This window comes from Mugil cephalus, chromosome 1 (assembly GCF_022458985.1).
Source record: "Mugil cephalus isolate CIBA_MC_2020 chromosome 1, CIBA_Mcephalus_1.1, whole genome shotgun sequence".
Classification (NCBI taxonomy): domain Eukaryota; kingdom Metazoa; phylum Chordata; class Actinopteri; order Mugiliformes; family Mugilidae; genus Mugil; species Mugil cephalus.
The window spans coordinates 3,838,072-3,861,605 of record NC_061770.1 but is presented as its reverse complement, the minus strand read 5'-3'; the positions used below and the strand labels follow the sequence as shown (position 1 = coordinate 3,861,605).

Below are 23,534 nucleotides of genomic sequence, written 5' to 3'. Positions count from 1 at the left end.
GTCGGTGCCAAGCTTCATGCACTACCTTCAGATTGACAGTTCCTGCTTGACCATGAAAACAGCTGTTGACCAGCTGAAGGTCTAGTATGGGCCTTCTGAGCATGCTGGTTAATGTTGCAGTGATATCTAAGGTGAACTGCTCAATGGATGAATCAGCAGCTGTCTAACTAGACATTGTTTCATTGCATTGAAAATTATTTTTATGCTGTTCAACTGCAGTATTAATGTCATATACCATAAACTGGCCCCTCAATCATCTGATTGGGTTTGCTATATTTTATTCTAGATGCAGCAGATCCAGAATAAAGAACAACAGCACTGGGATTGATGATGTGAAAGTAAACTCACATAACTCACTATTGAAATTGCAGTACTCACTCAAATTGAAATGTAGCTTGTCTCACTTTCAAACCAGTGAAATAAATCGTTGCCCTCTCGTTGAAATCACTTCCTTTTCCACGGAAAACATGGCTATTATATTCAGATGTCTTGATTGCTAGCTAACCGCATTAGTGAAGGTCCTTCCAGACTTCATTACAGCTTCTGCAGTTGAAGGCTATTTTAATCCAAGAGCCTATTAAAGCAATACAAGAGATTTACAGCCATATTTAAGTAGCTGGCCGGCAGTAGTTCATGGAACACAGCTCAACGCTCATTGGACTGTATTCAGAGGCACAGGAGTCTTGAAAGTGTCCACAAGTCTACATTTGTGATAGTCACATCCTCCAGATGCCCTAATGGAGAAACCCTTCTCCATCAGTCAGCTCTAGTGCTTTTTTAACAAGTAGACAGCCTGAAAAAGTTGATTTTATTGTTACAGCTTTTCTAAAACTCCCTGGTAACCTAAACTTTTTTGCTTTGCTTGTATCTGAGGCAGAAGCCTACTTTCAGCTCAATATATGCTCCTTTAGGTGGAAACCATTATCCAGAGGATTAAAGCAACTCTGCAGGAATAAAGTTGGGTGGATTTAAAACGCAGAAGGCCTCCAAAGTATGGATATGTAAGTGTGCACCACTCTATGATGCATTATGTGGGATTATGGAGTTTGGGAGTCTAATGAGATTACTAATTATAATATCAGCATAATTTTGAGTGACAAGTAGAATCTGGAGCTCCGCCGACTATGGAGGGAAATCTGTGACAGTCAGTACGCCTTGGTTCTCTTTGGTCTTCAAGTAGTTCTTTGATTTGATGTGTCTGGGCTCATTATTATGCTGTTGTATAAATCATTTTGCACAAACATGCAAACCAGTGAGTACTGTTTCTCCTTTGCTGCAGGTATCCTTCTCCACACTTCACTGTGGCTTTATTACAACAAGTATTATTCTCTCTCCTGCTGGTCTCTTGACATGCACCCTTCTGTTACTGCCACTCATCTCTAACTGGGATTCATCATCTCCATCATCATCTGTGAAATGCTGCTCTGTCTTAGTCCAGCCCCAGGGTTTCTCCTCATTTCCCTCCTAAGAAGTTGTTCAGAGAGGTTACTCATCCTCTCAGACTTTACTGGAGATTTTTATTTAACAGGACGTCTACTGATTGCAGCCTTCTGTTCTTTATTTAGTCAGCTCTGGACCAGGATCTGCCAGTGAACAAAACATGGATGTATTGATCTTCTGCTGTTGCTTCTGACTGCTGAGAAAGCCCCTCATTGTTCATCACAACAATCTTTCTTCCTCTGACTCTTTCACTTAGTTCTGATGCCATGTGTCCCACAATACTGTTTGAGTTAGTTGATGTACCAATAAAGTCTGGCCATGGTGATCTGTTAGATGAAGAGCTGCAGGCGACAAGCTGTAGACCTCCAACTTCTCAGAGAGGTAAACAGCTACTTTCAGTGTGTCCTACTCTATGTAGAAAATTAGATCATGTTTACTAAGGAGGGATGACTGTTCATTTTTGTTAAAATTATAACAGTTTTGTCCACTTTTTTTTATCCTATAAAATCTGTGACTGTAGTTTTGAACCACATTTCCACAAGTAGGTGTTACCAAATCAGTGAGAGGCTGACAAAAGCTTCCAGCATTTTGAATCAATGAGTGAACCAACTAATTAACAACATATCTACAGCTGATTGTTAAGCCATTAAATTGATCCTAACCCTTATAAAGAAGGAACGGCTAATGGCAAAATTGTGTATTTGCTTTCTTTAATTGAATTCACACAATGGTACTTCTGATTCATCCACTGACTTGTTCAGCCAGTCGATGCCGAATCACATCTGACAAATCACAGCCTCCTGTCCAGTCTCATTAACTCTCCAGACAAGGAAAAGATTCTTAATCTCACCTCCGTTCATCTCAGCCATATTAACGGGTAGACACAAGTATTATGCTCCATGATTCTGCTGCCCAGCTTTATTTGCCCAGCTGTTGAAGAGAAGGGCTTGAGATGATGGGTCAGGTCTGAGTGTGGCACTGATATGAAAACAGAGCGATAACGAGGTGGGAAAAGAGTGCTGCAGGCTCCAAGCAGACACAGACTTTATGACAGCACAGCTTGGTGTCCAGAGATGTTTTCTGCAGCTGCAGCTCAGGTGGAAACTGGAAGAGGACAGGCAACAGAAGGAATTCGGGATTTGTCGGTGTGTTTGGGGCCAAAATCAGTCGGAGCCAATCAAATCAAAACTCTGCTTTCTGCTGCTCTGTGCTTCTGGCACTCTGACAATTTACTGATGGAGAGAGCAGACAGCAACAGCCTGTAGAGGGGAGCAGGAAAACCACAAGAGACCAAAGCACACCTTAAATTAGATCAGCTGGAGGAGAGATCATGTTTGGTTATCCTGCCTTCTCTTAGTTTGCTCTACAGAGATCTATCAGAGGACGGACGGATCAGGTTAAGATGATGATATAGAAACTTTGCTCATTTAAATCTATATAACGAAATAGTTCATCTGTTGTTCTGCCTTTAGAAGAGTAAGAAAGTTATTCTATAAAGAGGATGACGATGTTTACTTGTCCAGCCACAGAGACATGAACGAGGAGACGAATTTCAGACCAGTCACAGTTGTCGTGGTGTAAATCACCGTGATGTGTAGTTACATTTTCGGGGGATTCCTGGTCACCTTGAATTTCTGACAATTCGTTGCTTGAGGCTTAAGAGGCATGAATCTAAAGCTTTTTAGTGGTTTTAAAGTCAGTTCATTTTGTAGCAGTTATGTTTTACATGAGTATCCCACTAGCAGTTACATTTTCTTGCGTGAAATGATCAAATTTTATTAAGATTACCATCAGAATATGTCTGGGCATTATTTCTAGCTGGTGTGTTTTTGCAGTGTGTTGCTTATTATTTGAGAGGAGAAGCTATTAGTTTTGTGATTCTGTCATCTCTTCCTCTCTTCTTGCTTACATCTATGTGTAGTACAGTAGCCTCATAGGACACACTATCCATTAACTCAGCCCCTGTTAGCGTAAACAAGGCATCTTTTTTCATTTGCACTATTGTTTATTTGCATTAATGTCACTATCATATAAATAATAGTCCTGTATGAACAGGGAAGACTGTGCATTCAGCAGCAATTTAATGGGTTTTTGTCCAGGCTTTATGTTTATGCTCTGTGAGACAATAAGATTATGATCTGTTGGATGCATCAGTGGTTACACCAAATGTAGCTGAATAGGGAGAGACGCCGCGAACATATGCATGCATGATGGAGAGGCATTAAATAGGAAAAACCGCAAGGCCATCTGTAGGGGAGAACGAGGCAAAACACAAGACACCAGAGAGAAGGGGAGAGAGAGGTAGGGATGACACACATGTAGTCGTAGCAGCTCGATGCCTCTGGGTTTGGTGCCATTTGGTGCTTGTTTGGACGACCAGCAACATACGCACACATATGAGGAAATCCACACACCGACACATCAATACAGGAACACACACTGCAAACACACTCCCCCTCTTTCTATGGTAAAATGAGGCCTGAGTAAGCTGTGTCTCACTAACACACATTTCCCAGAGTGTCCCTGTTGTGTCCTAATGTAGAGCGCCCTGAGCCTACAGGGCAGAGGAGCAGGCAGGGTTGCTGGTTCCCATCCGTGGGACAATATGGCTTTGGATGGGCCACTCACTATGAATCATGTTTTTAGCGTCTACATTTGTGATGACTTAATACTGTGAGGACAACTGCCAGACACAAGTGCTGCTGTACGGTCCACTGTTATCTGTCTGTACACTGTCAGTCTGCAGATATCCCCTGTGCATAGAAACATATTCACTATTCTTGTCTGATAGCGCTGGGCCCTTTACTACTTTGCTGCTACATTGGAACTACATTCCTCATGAGCCTGTTTTCATCTGCTCTTTTATCTTTATTCTTAAACACAGTACTATGTTGAATGAAAATGTTGATGGATCAGCTGGTGTGTCGTTCAATTACATTTTGACTTCTGAATTTGCTCAGATGGAAGCAGAAACTTCTTGCTCAGGCTTCATGATATGACACACGGGCATCAGGTCAGCCCTGTCTGTCCAGTGACCCTCAGAATATCGTGTCATATGTGTTTTTAACAAGCAGCAACCGTTGGAGCTGAAAGTTGAAGCAAGGAGTCAATCCTCAAGTCAAGCTCATTCAAAGCTGAGAGTTAGGTGGAGCATACAGTGCCAATATGGCAGTCGTCATCACTACATGGACAAGCCTATACTTACCCTAACATTAATCTTACAGTTTATCGATTTATGGAGGCAGAGTTATGAGGACTACTTTTAGTCCTCTCATCTCTACAATGTGTTAACAGATTTGTGCCTCACAAATATGTAATTCATGAGCACACAATGACCTGCGCACACGATGTGCAGGTGTTCCCCTGATGTGTATGTAATTACTGAGCTCAACTGTTAATCAAGGAACAATATTAATTAGAACAGACCCACACACTGACCTCTTGCAAGTGTATTTGTGTGTGAGTTCGTGGGCGTGTGCGCGCGTGTGTGTGTGTGTCTGTACGTTCTCCGGTGGCTGCATGTTCTGAGGTTTAGAAATCAGTGTTAGCTCTTCATTCTCCGTCCATGTTGTAAACTACAGCGGTTGACAGAGACCCACAGGGGACATTTGAAGTGAAGCCCAATAAAATGCCCTTCCCAAGCAAAGTCACTGTCACTTAACTGTTAAATAAAAAATGTAATTCTGACCTTCAGAATTTAATTTCAAACAAACTTGAACTGATAAATCCACCATCCACTTTTGCTCTTAAGTATAATATTTTTCCCTTTTTTCTTATATTTCTACATGAACGCAACCTTAGTCAATTTCATTTCACAAAAAATATTAAGCAGTTCATCAAAACACATCATATCCAGTCCTCTGAAGTGCTGTAGATGAACCAAAGTGCACCAAAGCCACATGAGAGATTCACTCTTAAGTATCTAAAAGCCTATGATATGAACTACATGTAACCATAAATTTCACTCCAAATGGAAGTCCGTCTGGCCACAGGAGCTATTTACTCAATATGTGTTAAAGTGGTCAGACTTGAGGTCACAGCACCATGGATTAAGTGCTCCAGAGTTCAGTGCATTTGTACTGATGTAGACATGAGAAAAACAAACCAGAGTTGACAGAGCATTATAGTTCCTGATTTAATATTAGTCTCCAAGCAAATTCACCTTCTGCATTTAAATCAAGGTTATGGCCCTTTTCATTCATATTTATAAATACTGAAGAACTACTATAACTGACTGGTTGATAAAACTTTCCTGATGTAAATGTTCATTATCTGGAAGCCTGTGTTAGCAATTTATAGCTGGTGAGCAACCATAAACAATGTGCTGCTTCACTCATCCTCTTGTTTCAGAATGTCTCAACACGCTCTCAAACCTTTCCAACCAAATCAGCTCTGGTTCTTGAACTCGCCCTGTGCAGGATTTTTGAAACCTTGGTGCTACACAGCAAACCAGAAACTGTTTTGTTATCGATTAACAATTCTCCAACAGAGAGTGTTCAACAAGCCTCACTGGAAGTAAACAGTAGCAAGATGGTGGAGTACACTGATTATCTGCAGCATTTGTTCTGTTATTACAGAAATTAGTCTGTATCCCAAACACCTACATTTAATGATAAGAACATGTACAAAACTATTATGTTCAGCATGCATGTAAAATGATTTCATTTGAAGCAAACCATGTAAAGTCAGCAGACTGTACAGAATAAAATCAACATGTATAATGTATAATGACACCAAGGAAATCTTTCCATTTAGTACCATTACTTCAAGATGGGAACAAATAATTTCCAATCGAATTAAAATTAAACAAACTAAAACTAAAGTGTGACTTAGCAGTGTGTCCTGACTCAAAACCACTCGCTCTGCAAGTTGGAATACTTCAAATTTCAAATAGTTACATAAAAAGAAAGCCACCGTCATCTTAATCCATCACTGCAGCTCTTTACTGAGGTTAGTTTGCTTTTTAGCCTCTGCAGTATTTCATGGCGTTTGTCGGTCTGTCAGTTTGAAAACAGTCAGTGAGTCAGTGAGACAGTCGGGTCAGTGAATCATTTGGTCATCCTTCTGCCCTTCCTCGCCCCCCCACCTCCTCCTCCTCCTTCATGTACTTGTGTCAGACTGTTAGACCAGCCTTGTCTCGCTGGGAGTCACTGGGTGTTCTGTCATTCTTCTGTGCCCTCACTTCCTGCTTGTCATTGCTGGTGTTTACATCCAGTGTTGTATCACAGCCTGTTGGATTTGCATGGTCACTCAGCTTATGTAAGAGAATCTGGGTTTTTCCCTCTTTCTTTTTCTATTTTAAAAAGGAAGGAACCTGAAGAGTGCCTGTGTGCGTGAGTAAGTGGGAGTTTTCACCACTGACAGTAAAGATGGACATACCCTCCATGATACCGCTCATACATTTCCTGAAGAATGGTTTTGAAGCTCAGTGTGGCGTATCTGATCGTCACCATCTTGGCAGCGCCTCACGCCACGCAACTCCCAGCTAATTTGAAAACAGTAAAAGAAAAGTGAAGCATCAGTGGAGCTGAGGTGGGTGGTTGACGTCGAGGCCGACAGTTAGCAACCTGTGAGCACTCCCACCTGTCACTCAAAAGCAGCTACACCCTTAATTATGCAAAACACGCACCATTACATGTCTACTGCCTTGTGCTCTCGCATGCTATAATAGCACAGTAATGTACAGAGGCCATCACAGCATATAACGTATGTTTGAAATGACTGCAATGTCAACCTTTTTCTTGTTTTTAAAACATCTGTAAGTTGGCAAAAAAAGGGTATGAAAGAGAGTTTTTTTAATTGGATTTTTTTTCATTATCTTACTGACAATACACTGTTTTCTTGTTTTGTTTTACTAAATTCATGCTCATAAAGCCATAGAAAGCTGAACACATTTAATACAGCTATGTAATCCTCTTTCACCACAAAATATAATTTAATATTATGTTTTCAGCTCATATATGTACAAATGAAATGCTTGGTTAAATAAAACAAAATATAAGTAATAGTTTCTTCCATGTAAATCTTGTATTCATTCCCTGGCTTGTTGTGGTGGACATCATTGTGTTTTTGTTGGAAGAAAGAAAAAGAAAGAGAGAGAGAGAGAGAGAGAGAAAGAGAGAGAGGCATCCTGTGTTATTAACCTCATGTGAGTGTGTCCATGCTTTAGTGTACCGGTGTGTGTATGTTTGGGAAGATTGTCTTGACACTGTAACCCACATAAATCAGAAACGTTCCTAATCTGTGTGTGTGCTGTTCAGTCATGGCACAGCACTGGGTTGTCACTCAGCTTGTTGTGCGTGCATAGTTGGATGCGTGTTGCTACCAGTGTGTTGTTAGTTACCGCCCCTGGCTATGAATGCGGGAAGACAAACAGAAACAGGGTGTGTTTTTGTGTGCGTGAACGGAAATCAGACATACAGATATATTCTGAAAAGAACAGTAAATATGGGGAGCTGTACTGTACTGGATTAGCACGTGTGCGTGTGTGTGTGTGCCCTCTCCACTGGACTCATGTGGTTTCGCAGGAAAAACAAGCTGCCGAGCAGAGCCAAGTGTTACATGTGAGTGTTTCCATGCTGCAGTGCTCTTACATGTACTGTGCTGTTACTGTGTGTTACTGCTACCGTTATGGACTCTACATGCTGGGGAGATGTTTTGTTTTTGTGCTTCTAAAGACAGATTTGTTCAATTATTTTTATATTGCCATGAATAACAATCAAAATTGTCTCAAGATGCTTTACAGGATTCGACTTGAACTCCCAGGACAAACACTAGATCAGGATTACACTACAGCGAAGCAGACTGGGCTGACATTTTACACTTTTAGTGCAGATGTAGCACCAGAGAAGAACCAGAGATATAGCCAGATACTGATGACATGGCAGATATTAGACTATTCCTGCATATTATTACCTGAAATGCTTTGTTCCTGTCTTCAGTTCAGTTCACATAATGAAGAGTTTTCCATCTGTTTCCTTTTTTCTGGAAGTAAAGCAAAACAGCTCTGGAAAACCTGCAACCTGCTGACTCTTATTGTTGAACAGAACCTGGAAAATCTTACTACATCCTATCTTATTGTATTTCGTGTTTTTTAAATCTGTCATGCAGGTTTACAACTTAAACCCTCCAGAAACATTTACGTTCCCCTGCAATAAGCCACAAATGTGCGTCATGCTACAGAGTAATGCTGCTCTCAGTAGTGTCGTTGATGTAATCTCCGGTGTTCGCTGAACAGAAGGAGAAGATGGAACTGACATGAAACAAGACAGTACCTCGAGAGACTTGGCATCGGAGTTCCAGGAAATCAGACTTAGTATCAAAACACAACGTTACAACTAAAAATGTAAAGGAAATACTGTAGGTTCAGACATTGCTCTAATCACATTATGTTTAAATTACTTAAATTACATGACTCAAAAGTCGTGTAGATTAATGTGGCTTAAGTTTAACACCAAACATTTCCTTCTCCCCAAGTGCTGCTGTTTGAATTTTGTTTAGGAAGTCTCATTGAAAGAAAGATCAAGAGAACTATTTGCAAGAAAGCTTTAAAGTCTTTCAAACGAAAGAGTGTTTTGCAGTTCTTACTGTAGCGAGGCCTGGTGGTAGACTTTGGCACAGAAATGATCATGTCAGGGTCACATGAAGTTTAATGGAGTGTGCAGCTGCCAGAATCAAACACATCTCTCCTCAGTTCAACCCTGCAGCTGGCTGAGCCTCAGCTGGATGAGGAGAGAAGGAGAGGGGAGAGGAAAATTAGAAAAGGACAGAGGAGGCAAAGCTGGTGGACAGAAGACATGTAAAGAGAAAAGTGGAAAGGATTAAAAGAAAGCAGGGAGGAGGTGAGTTAGACAGAGGAGGTGAAGAAAAGAGAAACATGATGATGAGAGCAGGAGGAGCTGGGAAGTGGCGACGGTTATTAATTATCTAGAGTACCTTCCTCAGTTTTAACTGCAGTGTCTCGCTGGGATTTATGAGTGGAGTCGCTCCTCTGCTCGGCATGCCTCTGCACACAGGTTGTGGGAACGCACACTCAGGGAGTATTTCATGAGAAACACCTGTACACCTGCTCATTCATGTATCATCTGGCGACACTGTGATGCTTCAGATCCGATACAGGTCAGGTGTTTTAGTTCATTTATCTCTGAACGCACAAGTCCACCACAGGCTCACAGGACAGGAGAAAAAAATGTAGCTTGGTTTAATGAATTTCCATTTCTGCGGTGACTGCAGATTGTAGGACAGAATAAACAGCATGGATCCATGGAAACAACCTGTCTTATTGGGAATGTTTTCTTTGACACTTTGGGCTTCTTGTGCCACAGCCTGAGTACTGTTTCTGACCATGTGCATCCCTTTATGGTCACAGTTTACTAGCCTCTAACAAAAGGTTACTGCTGCATGTCACTGGTCTCATAAGTGGTCTTCGGTGTCCTCACTGCCTTTGTCGGGGCTGTCATTGGCTGTCTCATAGCATTGCCTAGCCCACACAGCTTAGCACATCACCAATAAAAGCCAAACCCCAACTGACCTAACCTGAACCCTAAAACTAAGCCCGAACCCTTCAAAGCTCTTCCCTACACTGAGGACTGACCAAATGTGAACATGTCCTGACTCCCAGGGTACCAAACCAAAATTGGTCCTCACAAAGATGGCTGCACAAACATGCACACACATAAACATTGTCTCCCACACACTCACGCTGTGCCTCGTGCACACACAACAGTGAACACCCACATTCACATACACTGCACACCCACACACACACAGATCAAACACACTGCTGTTAGCCATGAGTCACCCTCATGTGACTCTGTGCGCGTGTGTGTTAGCTTGGCAGTGCCCACGTTAGCTTCTCTGCCAGCTTCACGGGTGTCTAAGATTAATGCTGAAGAGCCTCTTTGATGATGAAACACACAAACTAATGATGGCAGCCACACAGATTCCTCCTCTTTTCTCTTCTACCATCCGCTCCTTGATTTTATCAATAAGTGGATTGATTGTCTATTAGTCGCAGTGTTTTTGTCAGCTGTAATCTGTGCATGGGCGGAGACGTTAACAGTGAAGTGCGTCTCTGAAGTTGTCGAGCCAATAAATTGAGTGTTTCATCTGGTTGGAAGGATCATTCAGGTCCACTTCATTCCAGTTTGATCTATTTGGTGATTTTCTGCCAGATTATTCTTTGGTTCAAATTGGTTTGAAACAGATTAGTAGTTGCCCTAGTTGACCTGTCTGATGGTCAAATTTGACATTTTTTCCCCCAGTTTATCCCTTTTTGTCCGGTTCATTTAGTTTGTTCAAGTATGTTTTGTCTGTTTTTATCCAGATTGTCAGGTTTGCTTTAGTTTAGTATGGACCAGTTTGTCTTTTTGTTCCTATTTAACTGATTTTGGTCTTTTCATTCTAACTTTGTCTCTTCTGGTTTATTATTGATCCTAGTTCTGTTAGTTTATCGGTCCTATTTGGTCTGTCTGTTGGTGCAGACTAATTTTGGTTTGTTTATTTGGATTATTTCTGGTTAACTTCTTCTACAGATACAACTTCTTTGTTGTATTTGTTTTTTTTTTCTCTCGTTTGGCTCAGTCCAGCTTAGTTTAGATTGAGCCAGTTATTCTGATTTAGTTTGTGTTTTCCTTCCTCTTTTTATAGTTTTGTCAAGTTTATTTTTATTTATTTTTGCCCTTTCAAATTAACTTTGTGTCATGGTCTGGTTTATTATTAAACCAAGTTAAGTCTGTTTAGTCTTGGTTCATACTGGTTTGCTCTGGTGAGTAAAACTGGGTTATTTGTTTGTTCAAGTAAAATCAGGTTTAGTTGTTTGTTTAGTCTGTTTTAACTGATTTGGTCCAATTGACCTTTTAGTCCCACTTTGCCTGGTTTTCGACCAGTTTAGCCTTTAATTTGTAATTTGACTCGGTTCTATTGCATTGTTTTCCTGTCTGTCTTCTTGTGATTGCCCTCTCCTCCTCTCTTCTTACCATCTCATCTTCTGCTGTTGTGTAATATGTATTTTCTATTCCCATCTTTTCTTTGTGTTTTTTTTTTTCACGACAAGAAACGAACAGTTTGACCTGATATCAGCACATCACACTCTCCCCCTTTCTCCCTCTTTCTCTCAGTGTGGAGGGCGACCCTCAATGTCCGGAGTCGCTCACTTTTTCTGATTCATCCTTTGGCCATCAGCCTCCCTTCCATCGCTATAGCAACAGCCCTCTCACCAGCCCCTGTGACCCTTACAGCTCCGCCTCCACCAGCGGGCCCCTGGGAGCCTCCCACGCACACACACAGGTACAACGCTAAAACACACACACATATCTACAGGTCACCAGCCATTCAAGTTGTCTGAAGTTTATGTCGGGTCACCACCTTCAGAATAGATGTTTTTTTCACACTATTTATTCTCGTTAACTGATTGGATAAAATTTGATTAGGGTGGGTTTTTATAATTTGGGAAAAACTTTCCCTCCCTATGAACAGACATTGATATAGATGATTTTGGTTCAGCACCACAACACAAAGCACTGGGAAGGTGCATCCTTGTCAAGAGCAAATATAAATCTTTTAATGTTTTAGGTTATGTTGTCCATATATGGAGCAGTAAAATCAAACACCACAAACTAAGAAAGTATTATTTCAGAACTCAAGATCTGTTTGCAGGATTTAACTCGTGGGAACTTGCAGTTCAGCATAATTACTTTTTTCAAAAATATGAAGAATTGTTACTATGAATCTGTAGTACCATGTTTAACACCATCAGCTGTGATTAGCTAGTTGGTTCACAGTGCTGCCTGTGTGAGCTGTCATCTAGGCAGTGGGTCATCCACTGTTTTTGAGACACTGAAGTCTAATGTGAAGCTCACAGTAGTATAACACATATATCCCCAACTGTAACCATGGAGCTAAGTTAGCATGCTAATGTTGTGTTAAATATACCGCTGTTATTTAGCTAACAGACACTTTCACTTGTGTTTTGTTTTTTGCCATTTATACATTCAGGAAGGACTTTGCGGCATCACCTCCCAATACTGATTACTTATCTCATATGCTTGTAAAATTGTTATGTGTGCAGCCAAAATAGAATTGGGTATAAGCTGCTGCTGATGTCCTTTGAGGTAGCTTGTTTATTGCAAATAGAACTGGACCCAGCATCAAACCCTGAGGTACACCACAAAACAGCTGTAACCTAAAGGAGTGTTTCTTTACACAACTGACATTAAAATACCTAACGCAGGATGCAATGTCTGTAGCCATCTCTACCTTCATCACACCACTGTAAAACTCAACTCAACAAAAATTGCAGATTTGACCATAAAAGTTTATTTTTGACCATGGGAACTGGTTTAATCGATTTTCACCCAACTAATGGTAAATGTTCTTGCTCTTATATAGCGCATTTCTACCTACTCAAGGTACTCAAAGCGCTTTTACAGTCAGAGACACTTCCACCCATTCGCTCACACAAGCACACACACATTCACACACCAGTGGCAGTTGCACTGGGAGCAACTGGGGGTTCAGTGTCTTGCTCAAGGACACTTCGGTGTACAACTTGTGGTTTGTAGACAACCTGCTCTGCCTACTGAGCCATAGCGTCTTCTTTTTTGCTTCTCCTCCAGGGCAGCTCTCCCATCTCTCCGCCCAGCCCAGCGAGCCTCGCCTGGGCTCAGCGTAGCCGACACCAGCCGGCAAGTCTGGCGCTCCGCAAGCAAGAGGAGGAGGAGAGCAAACGCTGCAAGGCTCTATCTGACAGCTATGAGCTCTCTACAGACCTCCAGGACAAGAAGGTACAGCACTATAGCACGTCATAACCCAAAAACATCAAACATTGCCTCATGGGTAATGTTTGATGTTTTTGTGTTTTCACATAATCCCTCTTTTACAATTCTACCTTTTAACTGCACATCAAAACACATACACGCTGTAGTGGCCTGATACTATGATTTTTGGTTGAAACCGCATAAGTCTTGCACGTTTAGGCTGACCACCAAGATGGATCCAGATTTTTCGGTGAATGGAATCCAGGTCCCATGGTGAAAAAGACAAATACAGAGCCTGTGTGTAGGTCTGTCACGATAACCAATAAATCAATTAATCAATTAATCAATTAATCGTGTGATAAATGAAAATGAACTTGGCAATATATACTGTTGCTTCACCACTACGACGGGCTGAAAAGGATTAAGGACTGTAATTCCGACTGTTTGTATATGGTGTACAGGGTTCATGCACATGCATTGTGCACATGCTCTGCCTCTTCTTTTTTTGCCTGGGATATGTACTACAGCCTTTCAAAAACTAGATGCGGTTTTGCACTGTGCTCTGATATGCTTCAACACACAATTGTTTCCTACATCAGTGCTTCCCAGCTAAAATTCATAACTATCTGTTTTCAAATGTCTTATTGTCTATTTGTAGCATCTGCGTTTGAGCTTTTATGTAGCACACAGAATAGCAGCCCAGAGTTGCATGGAAACATGCCAATAAAAAGTAAAGAGTGGACAGGAAGAAGAAATGTGTATGATAATAAAGTAGAAATTGTTCAGCACAAGAGACTGGCAGCACAATTTATCTCAGTTTTAGTTTGTTTTCAAAAAGTGAGGTAAGATGGAGAACTATCAGCAGGTGTGTTACCTGTATATTACTGTTTCAGGCTGAATTATGAAAAAAAGTGATTTCCTCTGTTGCTGATTTACACAAGTGCCTAATATGACATTGAAGTCACAGCAGTTTGCTAATATTTATATTTTCTGTTTTATGATTTTGTGCAAATGCAAATATATCGCTTGGAATCTTCTTTCTCTGATTAGTTGCCTCTGTGTTGTTGCGCCACCTTACAGGTGGAGATGCTGGAGAGGAAGTATGGGGGCCAGTTTGTGTCCCGGCGGGCAGCCAGGACGATCCAGACAGCGTTCAGACAGTACCGCATGAACAAGAATTTCGAGAGGCTTCGCAGCTCCGCCTCAGAGAGCAGGATGACCCGACGCATCATCCTGTCCAACATGAGGATGCAGGTACACTCACATCTGCAGCACACAGACACACCATGTTCAACAGAGTGTTTCCAGTGATCTTGTTGTGTCGGCATTTCTTTGTTGGATGCAGTACTCATTTGATGAGCGTCAACCACAGAGTCAGGGATCAGGCGGTCAACAGGGTTCAGAAGATGCAGGAGATATTGATGACTCCTTCTCAAAACAGGTGAAGTAGTTATATTTTCTTAGTTTTTTATACAGAAATTATGTCAATAAGTTTCACCATAAACAAGGTCTACAAAGTGTTTTAGAGAGAGACAAGAAGTAAACCATAATTCTACATTGTGTTTCAAAGGTTGAAACACACAGTAGAATAAAATTAAGACAGAAATGGCAGTAAGATAAAAACACAGGTTTAAGAAGGAGGTTATCAGTTAACAGCTTTTGATTTCATTTTTTTTTATGCTGTCATACCTGAGTGCTTTCCTTTAGCTCTATAACGCCTCTTTAACCTTTAAGAAAACTGTTGCGCTTGAGGTAGCTGTTTATTCATAAGAAAACTGGGCCCAGCACCGAGCTGTGAGGAACTCCACAAAATACATTTGAGCTTGAGCACCATTACTCTAAACAACCATTATACAACCACACATGCTATCTCTGAGGTACAGCATCAGTCACCATCATTATCAAAACACTGAAGTTATGTTCACTATGCTCAACCACGTTCCTGATGTCAAAGCTACTGAAGAATTGTACAGTAACAGTTCTCATAGACAACCTTAAGTTGGAATCAACACTTTCAATCTGAAACAATTCATAAATTAATTTTATCTTAATAGGCAGAAAATTAATCAAGCATCCATTTTCATACAAGCTGAATTATTCTAATCCCTTTCAACCAAAGAATATCTTTAATTAACTTCTTCTGGCTTTTCAAGCATTTTCCTTTCCCTGTTTCCTGTCATTTATATGCTACCACTGGGGCATATTATTAACAAAACCAGTATTCCATATCACGTTTGTATGATTGTTATACAGAAGACACATAGATGAATCTTTCTATTAAAAGCTGGTAAAAAAGCAACTTAAAGTAAATATTATCTTGTCTATTTTGATATTAAATGTTGTGCCAGTCAGCAAAATGAAAAGGAATCTAAAATGATTATAATTGGGCCTCCTACGTCTCTCATCCTGCAGCAACATCTTGGATGACTGTTAGCAAATGTCCAGCAATCAGCTAGAAACCTTTTGAGTCCAGAGTGTTGCAGTCATGCTAAGAAGCATCTCTGGAATCAGATCTTTCATTTCTTTTCTTGTGCTGAGATCAGCTAAAGATATTTGATGTTCTTTTTTCTGCAGGTGAAGTCTCTGGCTGATTCCATGGACGACTCCCTCACCTGCCAGTCTGGTCGTGAAGACTCACAAGAAGTAGGAGGAGAGGGAGAGGAGGACGACGATGAGGATGAGGAGGAAGGAGACGAAGAAGAGGAAGAGGAGGAGGAAGAAGGAGAGGAGGACGAGGAGGAAGACGAGGACGAAGATTACAGACAGTGTGCATGGCGCAACGCCAATGCATCTTCCCGACGCACTGCAGGCAGGGCGGTAGGGGGGGGAGGGGGAGGGAGAGGAGGTGCCGCCATGCACGAGGACAGCACCACCACCTCCTTCAGCGATGTCACCCTCTACATGGACGAAGGCTGCCTCCCCTCGTCGCCTCTCTCCCGCCCTGCCTCCAGCTCTGATACAGAATACTGGGGAGGAGGGGGAGGAGGAAGCGCAGGGGGAAGAGAGGATAGCAGAGAAACTGAGGGAGGCAGCAGTGCCAGTCGGAGGAGCAGCACCCCCTGCACAGAGTGTCGAGGGGAGTACAGAGGGAGGCCAGGCGGAGGAGGAGGAGGAGGAGGAGGACACCTCCCTGTCCTGACCATTGAACCGCCCAGCGACAGCTCAGTGGACATGAGTGACAGGTTAGTGCAGCTGCAGCACTTTAATGCCTCGTTTCACATTACTGTGGTTATAATTTCTGATTTAATTTTGTTCATAATTATTGCATATCACACATAAACTTTGTGTTCACGTCCGCGTCCACATAACAGGGGCGTTGCAGATAGGAGTTATATGCAGCTCCAACAGCAAGATACCTCAGAGATTGATGTTCTGGAGCACGTGCTTCTTTTTTACTAGCTTGGATTCTCAGTAAATCTATCTTCCACTTGGTTACAGCAACATAGCTGCAGTGTCTATGGCTCTCTTCCAGCTGTTGTTATTGTTGTTGCCGTACAAACAGGTCAGAGCGAGGGTCTATCGGACGTCTGGTGTACGAGCAAGAGCCATCGGGAGTCGAGCGAGGGGGAGGAGAGAGGGAGCGGCGGGGAGGAGGAGGGGAAGGTGAAAGTGGAGAGGATGAGCGAGGAGGAGGCGGAGGAAGCAGTGAAGCCGACTCTCCACAGGGAACCATCAAACACAAACCAAACGGCCGCTCGGTCGCCACGGCGCAGGGTCAGACTCGCAGCCCCGCTAACGTCCCCCTGCCGATGCCTTCAGCACGGACCCTGCCCTCACATCCTCTCCCTCACCCGCTGCAGCACCCCCACTCTCACCCGCACCCGCACCCTCACCCTCACCCTCACCCTCACCCCTCCCCCATCCCTCACCTCCCCACCATCCTCCATCACCACCCACAGTACAGCCAGCCTCACATGATGCACATGCACCACGGACACGGTGGCATCCCCTACATGCAGCACCCACACCACTTCGCCCAGCACCATTACCACCACCTGCATCACCAACACCACCACCTCCCTCACGCTTACCCGGAGCCCCCCTCCTCCCCTTTGCCCTCCCCCGTACCCCCACTCACACCTCTCTCGCCCCTGCCGCCGCCACTCACGCCTTCGCCGCTGTCCTCCTCCTCCTCCTCGGCACTCCAAAACATGGAGGCCCAGCAGCAGCACCTCGCCCACCATTCCCACCTCCACCATCACCACCTGCTCTGCTCAGACGGTGACAACGAGAGCGTCAACTCCACCACCACCAACTCCAACGACGACACGACGGTCAATAACTGCAGCTCGGGCTCCTCGTCGCGCGACAGCCTGCGGGAGCCAATCGGAGGAGCCACCCTGGGGAAGCAGACCTATCAGAGAGAGAGCCGCCACAGCTGGGACTCGCCCGCCTTCAACAATGATGTGGTGCAGCGGCGTCAGTATCGCATTGGACTCAACCTGTTTAACAAGTAAGAATTTGTTTGTGTCGGTAGATATATATACAACAATCCAGAAAGCACAGTTTCACACATTCTCTAATCTTGCTCTCAGAAATCCAGCATGAAAAACGAGATAAGTGACCCTTAGCATGGAAGGGATTATCTACAGGCCCCAGACCATCTTTGGCAAGAAACCTTTAAACTATCAGCAGAATTAAACTATCAGACACCTCACTGATTGTGTTGTCTCAGTCTAAATTAGAATGAGAATCAATCCGAATTACTTTATTGATCCCAAGGGAAAATTACTTTTCACTACAGCTGCTCCTACTCACAGTGTACCAGTATGTATGGAGTATTGCACATCGGGAAATTATTGCACACGGTGAGTCCAGAGTCCATTAAATATATAAAGAAATATGTTCAAGTATATGACAAGAAAGTGAACATGAGTTATTGCACAATCTCAGTAAAAATGTGGGTTATTGCACAAGAAGGAATTTATCCAACTGAGTGACTCAGAGTGCCTGATACTCAAAGTGAGGAGTTGTACAGGTTGATGGCCACAGGCAGGAATGATTTCCTGTGGCGCTCTGTACTACCTAAGCTTTTGCACAATCCTGTATGAAACTGTTTAGTCTCACTCTTCTGATTCAAACATAACACATGCATTTCTGAGCAGTAGCTGACAATGTGTTTTTTAAAAAAGGAGCTCACATTCCATGTCTAAATGAAAACAAAAAACTAGCTGAGTTGCAGTGTCTCCTCTGGTCTTTAGGAAGCCAGAAAAGGGGATCCAGTACCTGATTGAGAGGGGTTTCGTGTCAGACACACCGGTGGGCATCGCAAGGTTCATCCTGGAGCGGAAAGGTCTGAGCCGGCAGATGATTGGAGAGTTCCTGGGCAGCCGGCAGCAGTTCAACAAGGATGTTCTCGAGTGAGTCAGCAGTCACTTTACAGTCCTGAACTGTGTCATAATCCTGTCATGCAAGGATGGAGAGATGAGAACGATTAAGGCTGAAGGTGTTCATGGAAAACAAAATCTTTTCCACTTTGATGTGTTGTCTACAGGTGTTTTGTTCAGATGAATTGTGTTTGTGATGTTTTTACCAAACTGAAAGAAAGAATCAACTATAAAGAATCTCCTGCACACACAAGTCCAATCACTGTGTGGAAATAAAAACAAGTGAACATAGTCAGATTGGTGGTTTCAGATAGGTGGGAAAATGACTTCTCACCTGAAAGGTGAAGGGTTGTGAGAAGAGCGTCAGATGCTGTTTGAAGATCTGACAGGTACATGATCTGAAGCATACTGACCTTTTACTCTTTAAATCCATACGTTGGATCTTTAGCGACTGCTGGACTATGTGACCATAACAAATTCATAGAATTGGATGCTCTGCTATTTCTCAAATGAAATAAAATGATAAGGTCATTTCAAGTCTGACCCTATGATGTTGTTCTTATTTATTATTACTCTAAACAAATACAGCCTCTTTTTATTAGCTTACTGACACAGAAAGATGATGCTACAGCACCTCGTTACCAGGTTTATTGCAGAACTGGAGAACTTCCGATGGTAACGGCTCTGAAGATGACCATGAACCTGAAACAGCTGAAGAGAAGTTTGTAATGTTATTTAGATCATTTAAAAGTAGAGTAGATGATCTCTGAATGGCACAATGGTCATGACAGCATCACAAGACAATTTAGGATTAATGAGCGAATGAGTACAGGAAATCTTATCTGTGTCGACTCTGATCTCGTAGATATAAGAGTAGTTTTCTAGGACAGATTCGCAGCTTGTGAAGCCAGATCACATCTTCCAAAAGCTGATGAGGGCTCTAAAAGTCTTGTTTGTCCAGAATCATAACCAGTTCAGCTGGAAAAACGCCTCATCTATCCATCCACGCCACATCCAACCACAGAGCAGTGGAGTCCTGCAGCTTTGTTCAATAACTAGACTACAAAAACAATGAGCATAAAACTGTAATTAGTGATTACTGTGCTGACAGATCTGGGTTTGGTGGGCGTCACGCTGTGAGAAGGTGCAGCAGCTGTGTACAACACAAGGCAGTAGAAACAGTGAATTTATACATGATGGTATATATTCAAGTTCACGAGCATATGATTTAACATGACTAAGTATTGCTGTTGTAGATGATGATCAGTGCTTTGTCCCTGTGTTTAGCTGCGTCCTGGATGAGATGGATTTCTCGGGGATGGACTTGGACGACGCTCTGAGGAAGTTCCAGGCTCAGATTAAAGTTCAAGGGGAAGCTCAGCGGGTGGAGCGGCTGGTGGAGGCCTTCAGGTATTAAACTGAACCCTTCACTCAGACAAATCGTGGCTTTTGTACATTTATTTGTAGACAGGACACAAGGTAACTTGACAAAGGAATCAGACTGGTGGAAGGGAACTGATTGATGAAGTCCAAAGTATAGATGGGGGATTTTTCTTGTGTGGAAGATGGTTAACGGTGGGGGGGTGGGCTACTTCTTTTGGAACCGATGACTTTTTGTCTTCTGGTTCCTCTAATGAAAGTTGGAAGAGGAGGCAAAAGAAAGAGAGGGATGAGGTTAGAGACAACTTGCTGTGTGGTCTTGTTTGTGAACATAAGCTGTAATGAAAGTGAGCGCTCCCCCTTCTCTCTCCCTCGTGCTCTGTCTCTACAGTCAGAGATACTGCGTTTGTAACCCGGTGCTGATCCGGCAGTTCCAGAATCCAGACACCATCTTCATCCTGGCCTTTGCCATCATCCTCCTCAACACAGACATGTACAGCCCCAATGTCAAACCAGAGAGGAAGATGAAGCTGGAGGACTTCATCAAGAACCTGCGGGGTCAGTCGGTGGCTCATCCCTTGTAATTAGTGTATGAAATGTTTCAAAACCATAACTGGCTTAACAGTAGATGCTACGGGCTGTTGACATTGCCTGTAACAGTCAAGATTTCAACAAAGCAGACAGGAGTGGCAATCATGAGAACTTGACAACAAAAACACTCTGTTCCTCTGACTGATTCTTTTCAGATTTAATTAGAATTAAATATTCACATGGAAACATCAAGTACAGCAGTTGTAAGTTGTAGTGAGACACAAACCAGATCATTTTTTTAAACTTTTCAGACTCAGTCACTCAGATTCAACATTTATTTCAGAATGACATATGGTTATGAGCTATTTCTCAACATTTGGATGAAATTAATGATAAAACACACGAGGAGACATAGGGAGTAGAACAGCGGTCAGCGTTTAGGTTAATGCTGGAGGAAGCATCGTGTTTCTCACTTTACAAGGATGAATATAGGTACGATGATTGGGCGGTAACTATAGGTGGTTTGGCTTTGTCCAGCCTTTCACTCTCCATTATAACTGTACCCCAGAAGCTTAATTCTCACATGTGTGATTCCATTAGGTGTAGATAACGGCCAGGACATCCCCAGAGACCTGCTGGTGGCGATCTATGGAAGGATCCAGAAGTGGGAGCTGAGGACAAACGATGACCACGTGTCGCAAGTCCAGGCCGTGGAGAGGATGGTGGTCGGCAAGAAGCCCGTAAGACAAATGAAACAGACAGATATAATAAGTCGTACAAAAGTTTCAGGCAACTTAGGGTAAAGTCAGGATGCTTAAAAAAATAATACTTAATGCATTTTAATAAAAGGCCAGTAACAGAAAAATAGATTTCAAACTATTAATATATTTAATAATAAATTAATATCATTAATTTTGTGAATGTCTGGTGAATATTATAAAAACCTATAATAAATAATAAAAACCTTACTGTTTGAAACATTAACATTAATAGGGATTCCTTCATATGATTTAAATCTATTTCACAATATTAATAAGAATACCATCCAGTATTCATGTACATCAGTGTATGGATTACATCACTAGATGTTAAAAGTCAATAATCAAAGTGACAAAAAGGCCTCTCAGTATTACTCTGTTGCACCTGGCTTCTTTAGACCTCCTCATGTTTAGTACTTTCTCATGTAGACGTCACAGAAGTCAAATCGAAGACGTCTTCCAGTAAATGCACTCAGGAACCAGAATACACCGCTCCTCTCATGTGTGTTGCAGGTGCTGTCACTGCCTCACCGCAGGCTGGTGTGCTGCTGTCAGCTGTTCGAGGTCCCAGACCCAAACAGAGCTCAGAGGAGTGGCGTCCATCAGAGAGAAGTCTTCCTGTTCAACGACCTGCTGATGGTATGAGCGTATATCTGTGTCTTCTAATGTTGTGGGAACATTTCAATTTTTAACTCCTCATTTGACGGCAAAACGCAGATGAAATAACCAACTAGAACAAATACCAGTTTTTGAGTCACACTTCGCGTTCTAGTTCAGCAAAGAACACAAAAGAAATTTATAATTAAAAGCTGACATCATTCTTTCTGATTTTAAGCACAGAAACCTTGCACACTGTCTGTAAGAAAACCCTGTGACCTGTCAAATATGAAATGAATAAAATAAAAGATAAGATATGAGAGTACATAGTCCTAATAAATTAACCAAACACAAAATAATTGAAATGATGTGTTTAAAATATGTGTTTTGGTTGAATAAAAAAGACATTTAAATGGTTGTACTACTTAGAAAAGTTCAGCAGTTCTTATAAACGTTCACATATTTCATATATTTGTTGCTCATGAGCTGCTAATCATTGTGAGAGTTGTATTTGTTTGATGCAGACATTTGTCAGTGTCAGCATCCACACAGCAGGGGGCGCTGCAGAGAGAGTTTAGAGAAAAGACAAGTAGGATAAACTTGTTATTGTTATTATAATGTCAAGTCTCCAATAAATGAATGAAAAAAAATAAAAATAAGAGGTCACATGGAAGTGAAAACAAACACCATGAGCCAAACATTGACTCAGTTTTCAACAAAAGCTCTGGTGTGTATAAATGAGTTAAAGCACGTTGTGAGTCTCCTCACACAGTGGATGTGTTTGGACAGAAGATAAAGTGACTCTATGATTCACTCGTTTTGATTTATTCACAAGGTGATGAAAACAAAGCAAAAAAATACAACGACGAAGAGTCTGAAATGTCTCTCGGGGATTAAAGACCTTCCAACAAACAAAAGAAAAGCTTTCTGTCTTTCTGTCATGTTTTTATACGTTATGCTCCCCTATTTTTATTTCACTGCATCTCTTCTTCCTCCTCCGTTTCCTCAAGGTCACAAAGATCTTCCAGAAGAAGAAGACTTCGGTGACGTACAGTTTCAGACAGTCGTTTCCCCTGGTGGACATGCAGGTCCACACCTTCCAAAACACCTGTAAGTACTCCTCTCCATCTCTGCTGCCTCCCCTCTTTCTCCTCTCGTCCATCTGCTCTCTCCATCTGTCTCAGCTTCTCTGCATTTTATTTTTTGTCTCTGTTTTTTTCTTTCTTTCTTCCTTTTTTTTTTCTTTTTGCACTTGCTCAACTCTCTATTTTTACCCCACAGTTAGCGAACCCACAGGAACGACACACAAGCTTGTGGAAACAGATGACACCGTACAAACACTGACACGAATGTTCTTCATTGTATAATTTACAGGTTTAATTATTTTTGAGCTAATTATTTTAGAAACTTGTTTTTACAATATTTGAAAATTGTGTTTTTATAGGATATAGAAGAGTGGAATATGTTGGATTTCCTGATTCTTATTATTATTATGATGATGTCTGCCTTCGTGCACAGATGTTGTGCTACATTTGATGTGTTTAAACTTCTGATTCTTGATGCGGTCATGGGGTAGATGACGTGGCAGACATCTCACTACTACTCAAATTGAACAAGCTAATATGGTTATCATAGTAGATTCCGAGAGAAGAAACTAAAATATCTTCCAGTCTTCCAGCTAATATTTCTGGAAATTGCTCACACAACATTGTGAGCTTATGTCCAATAATATAATCCTGGTTATG

The 23,534-nt window shown here is 42.1% G+C and overlaps 1 protein-coding gene across 6 annotated transcripts in view; it reads left to right on the top strand.

Annotated features, from left to right (window-relative positions):
• Positions 1 to 23,534, top strand: part of LOC125003515 (IQ motif and SEC7 domain-containing protein 1-like) — a 148,419-nt gene that overhangs the window by 110,680 nt on the left and 14,205 nt on the right. For all 6 annotated transcript variants that reach the window (XM_047577497.1, XM_047577508.1, XM_047577513.1 and 3 more), the window contains 12 exons: positions 11,559 to 11,727; positions 13,056 to 13,223; positions 14,277 to 14,450; positions 14,542 to 14,637; positions 15,771 to 16,378; positions 16,699 to 17,649; positions 18,398 to 18,556; positions 19,811 to 19,933; positions 20,295 to 20,461; positions 21,035 to 21,174; positions 21,706 to 21,831; positions 22,800 to 22,899. In XM_047577497.1, the coding sequence (XP_047433453.1) occupies positions 11,559 to 11,727; positions 13,056 to 13,223; positions 14,277 to 14,450; positions 14,542 to 14,637; positions 15,771 to 16,378; positions 16,699 to 17,649; positions 18,398 to 18,556; positions 19,811 to 19,933; positions 20,295 to 20,461; positions 21,035 to 21,174; positions 21,706 to 21,831; positions 22,800 to 22,899 (2,981 nt within the window). The remainder of the gene's footprint in view (positions 1 to 11,558; positions 11,728 to 13,055; positions 13,224 to 14,276; positions 14,451 to 14,541; positions 14,638 to 15,770; positions 16,379 to 16,698; positions 17,650 to 18,397; positions 18,557 to 19,810; positions 19,934 to 20,294; positions 20,462 to 21,034; positions 21,175 to 21,705; positions 21,832 to 22,799; positions 22,900 to 23,534) is intronic.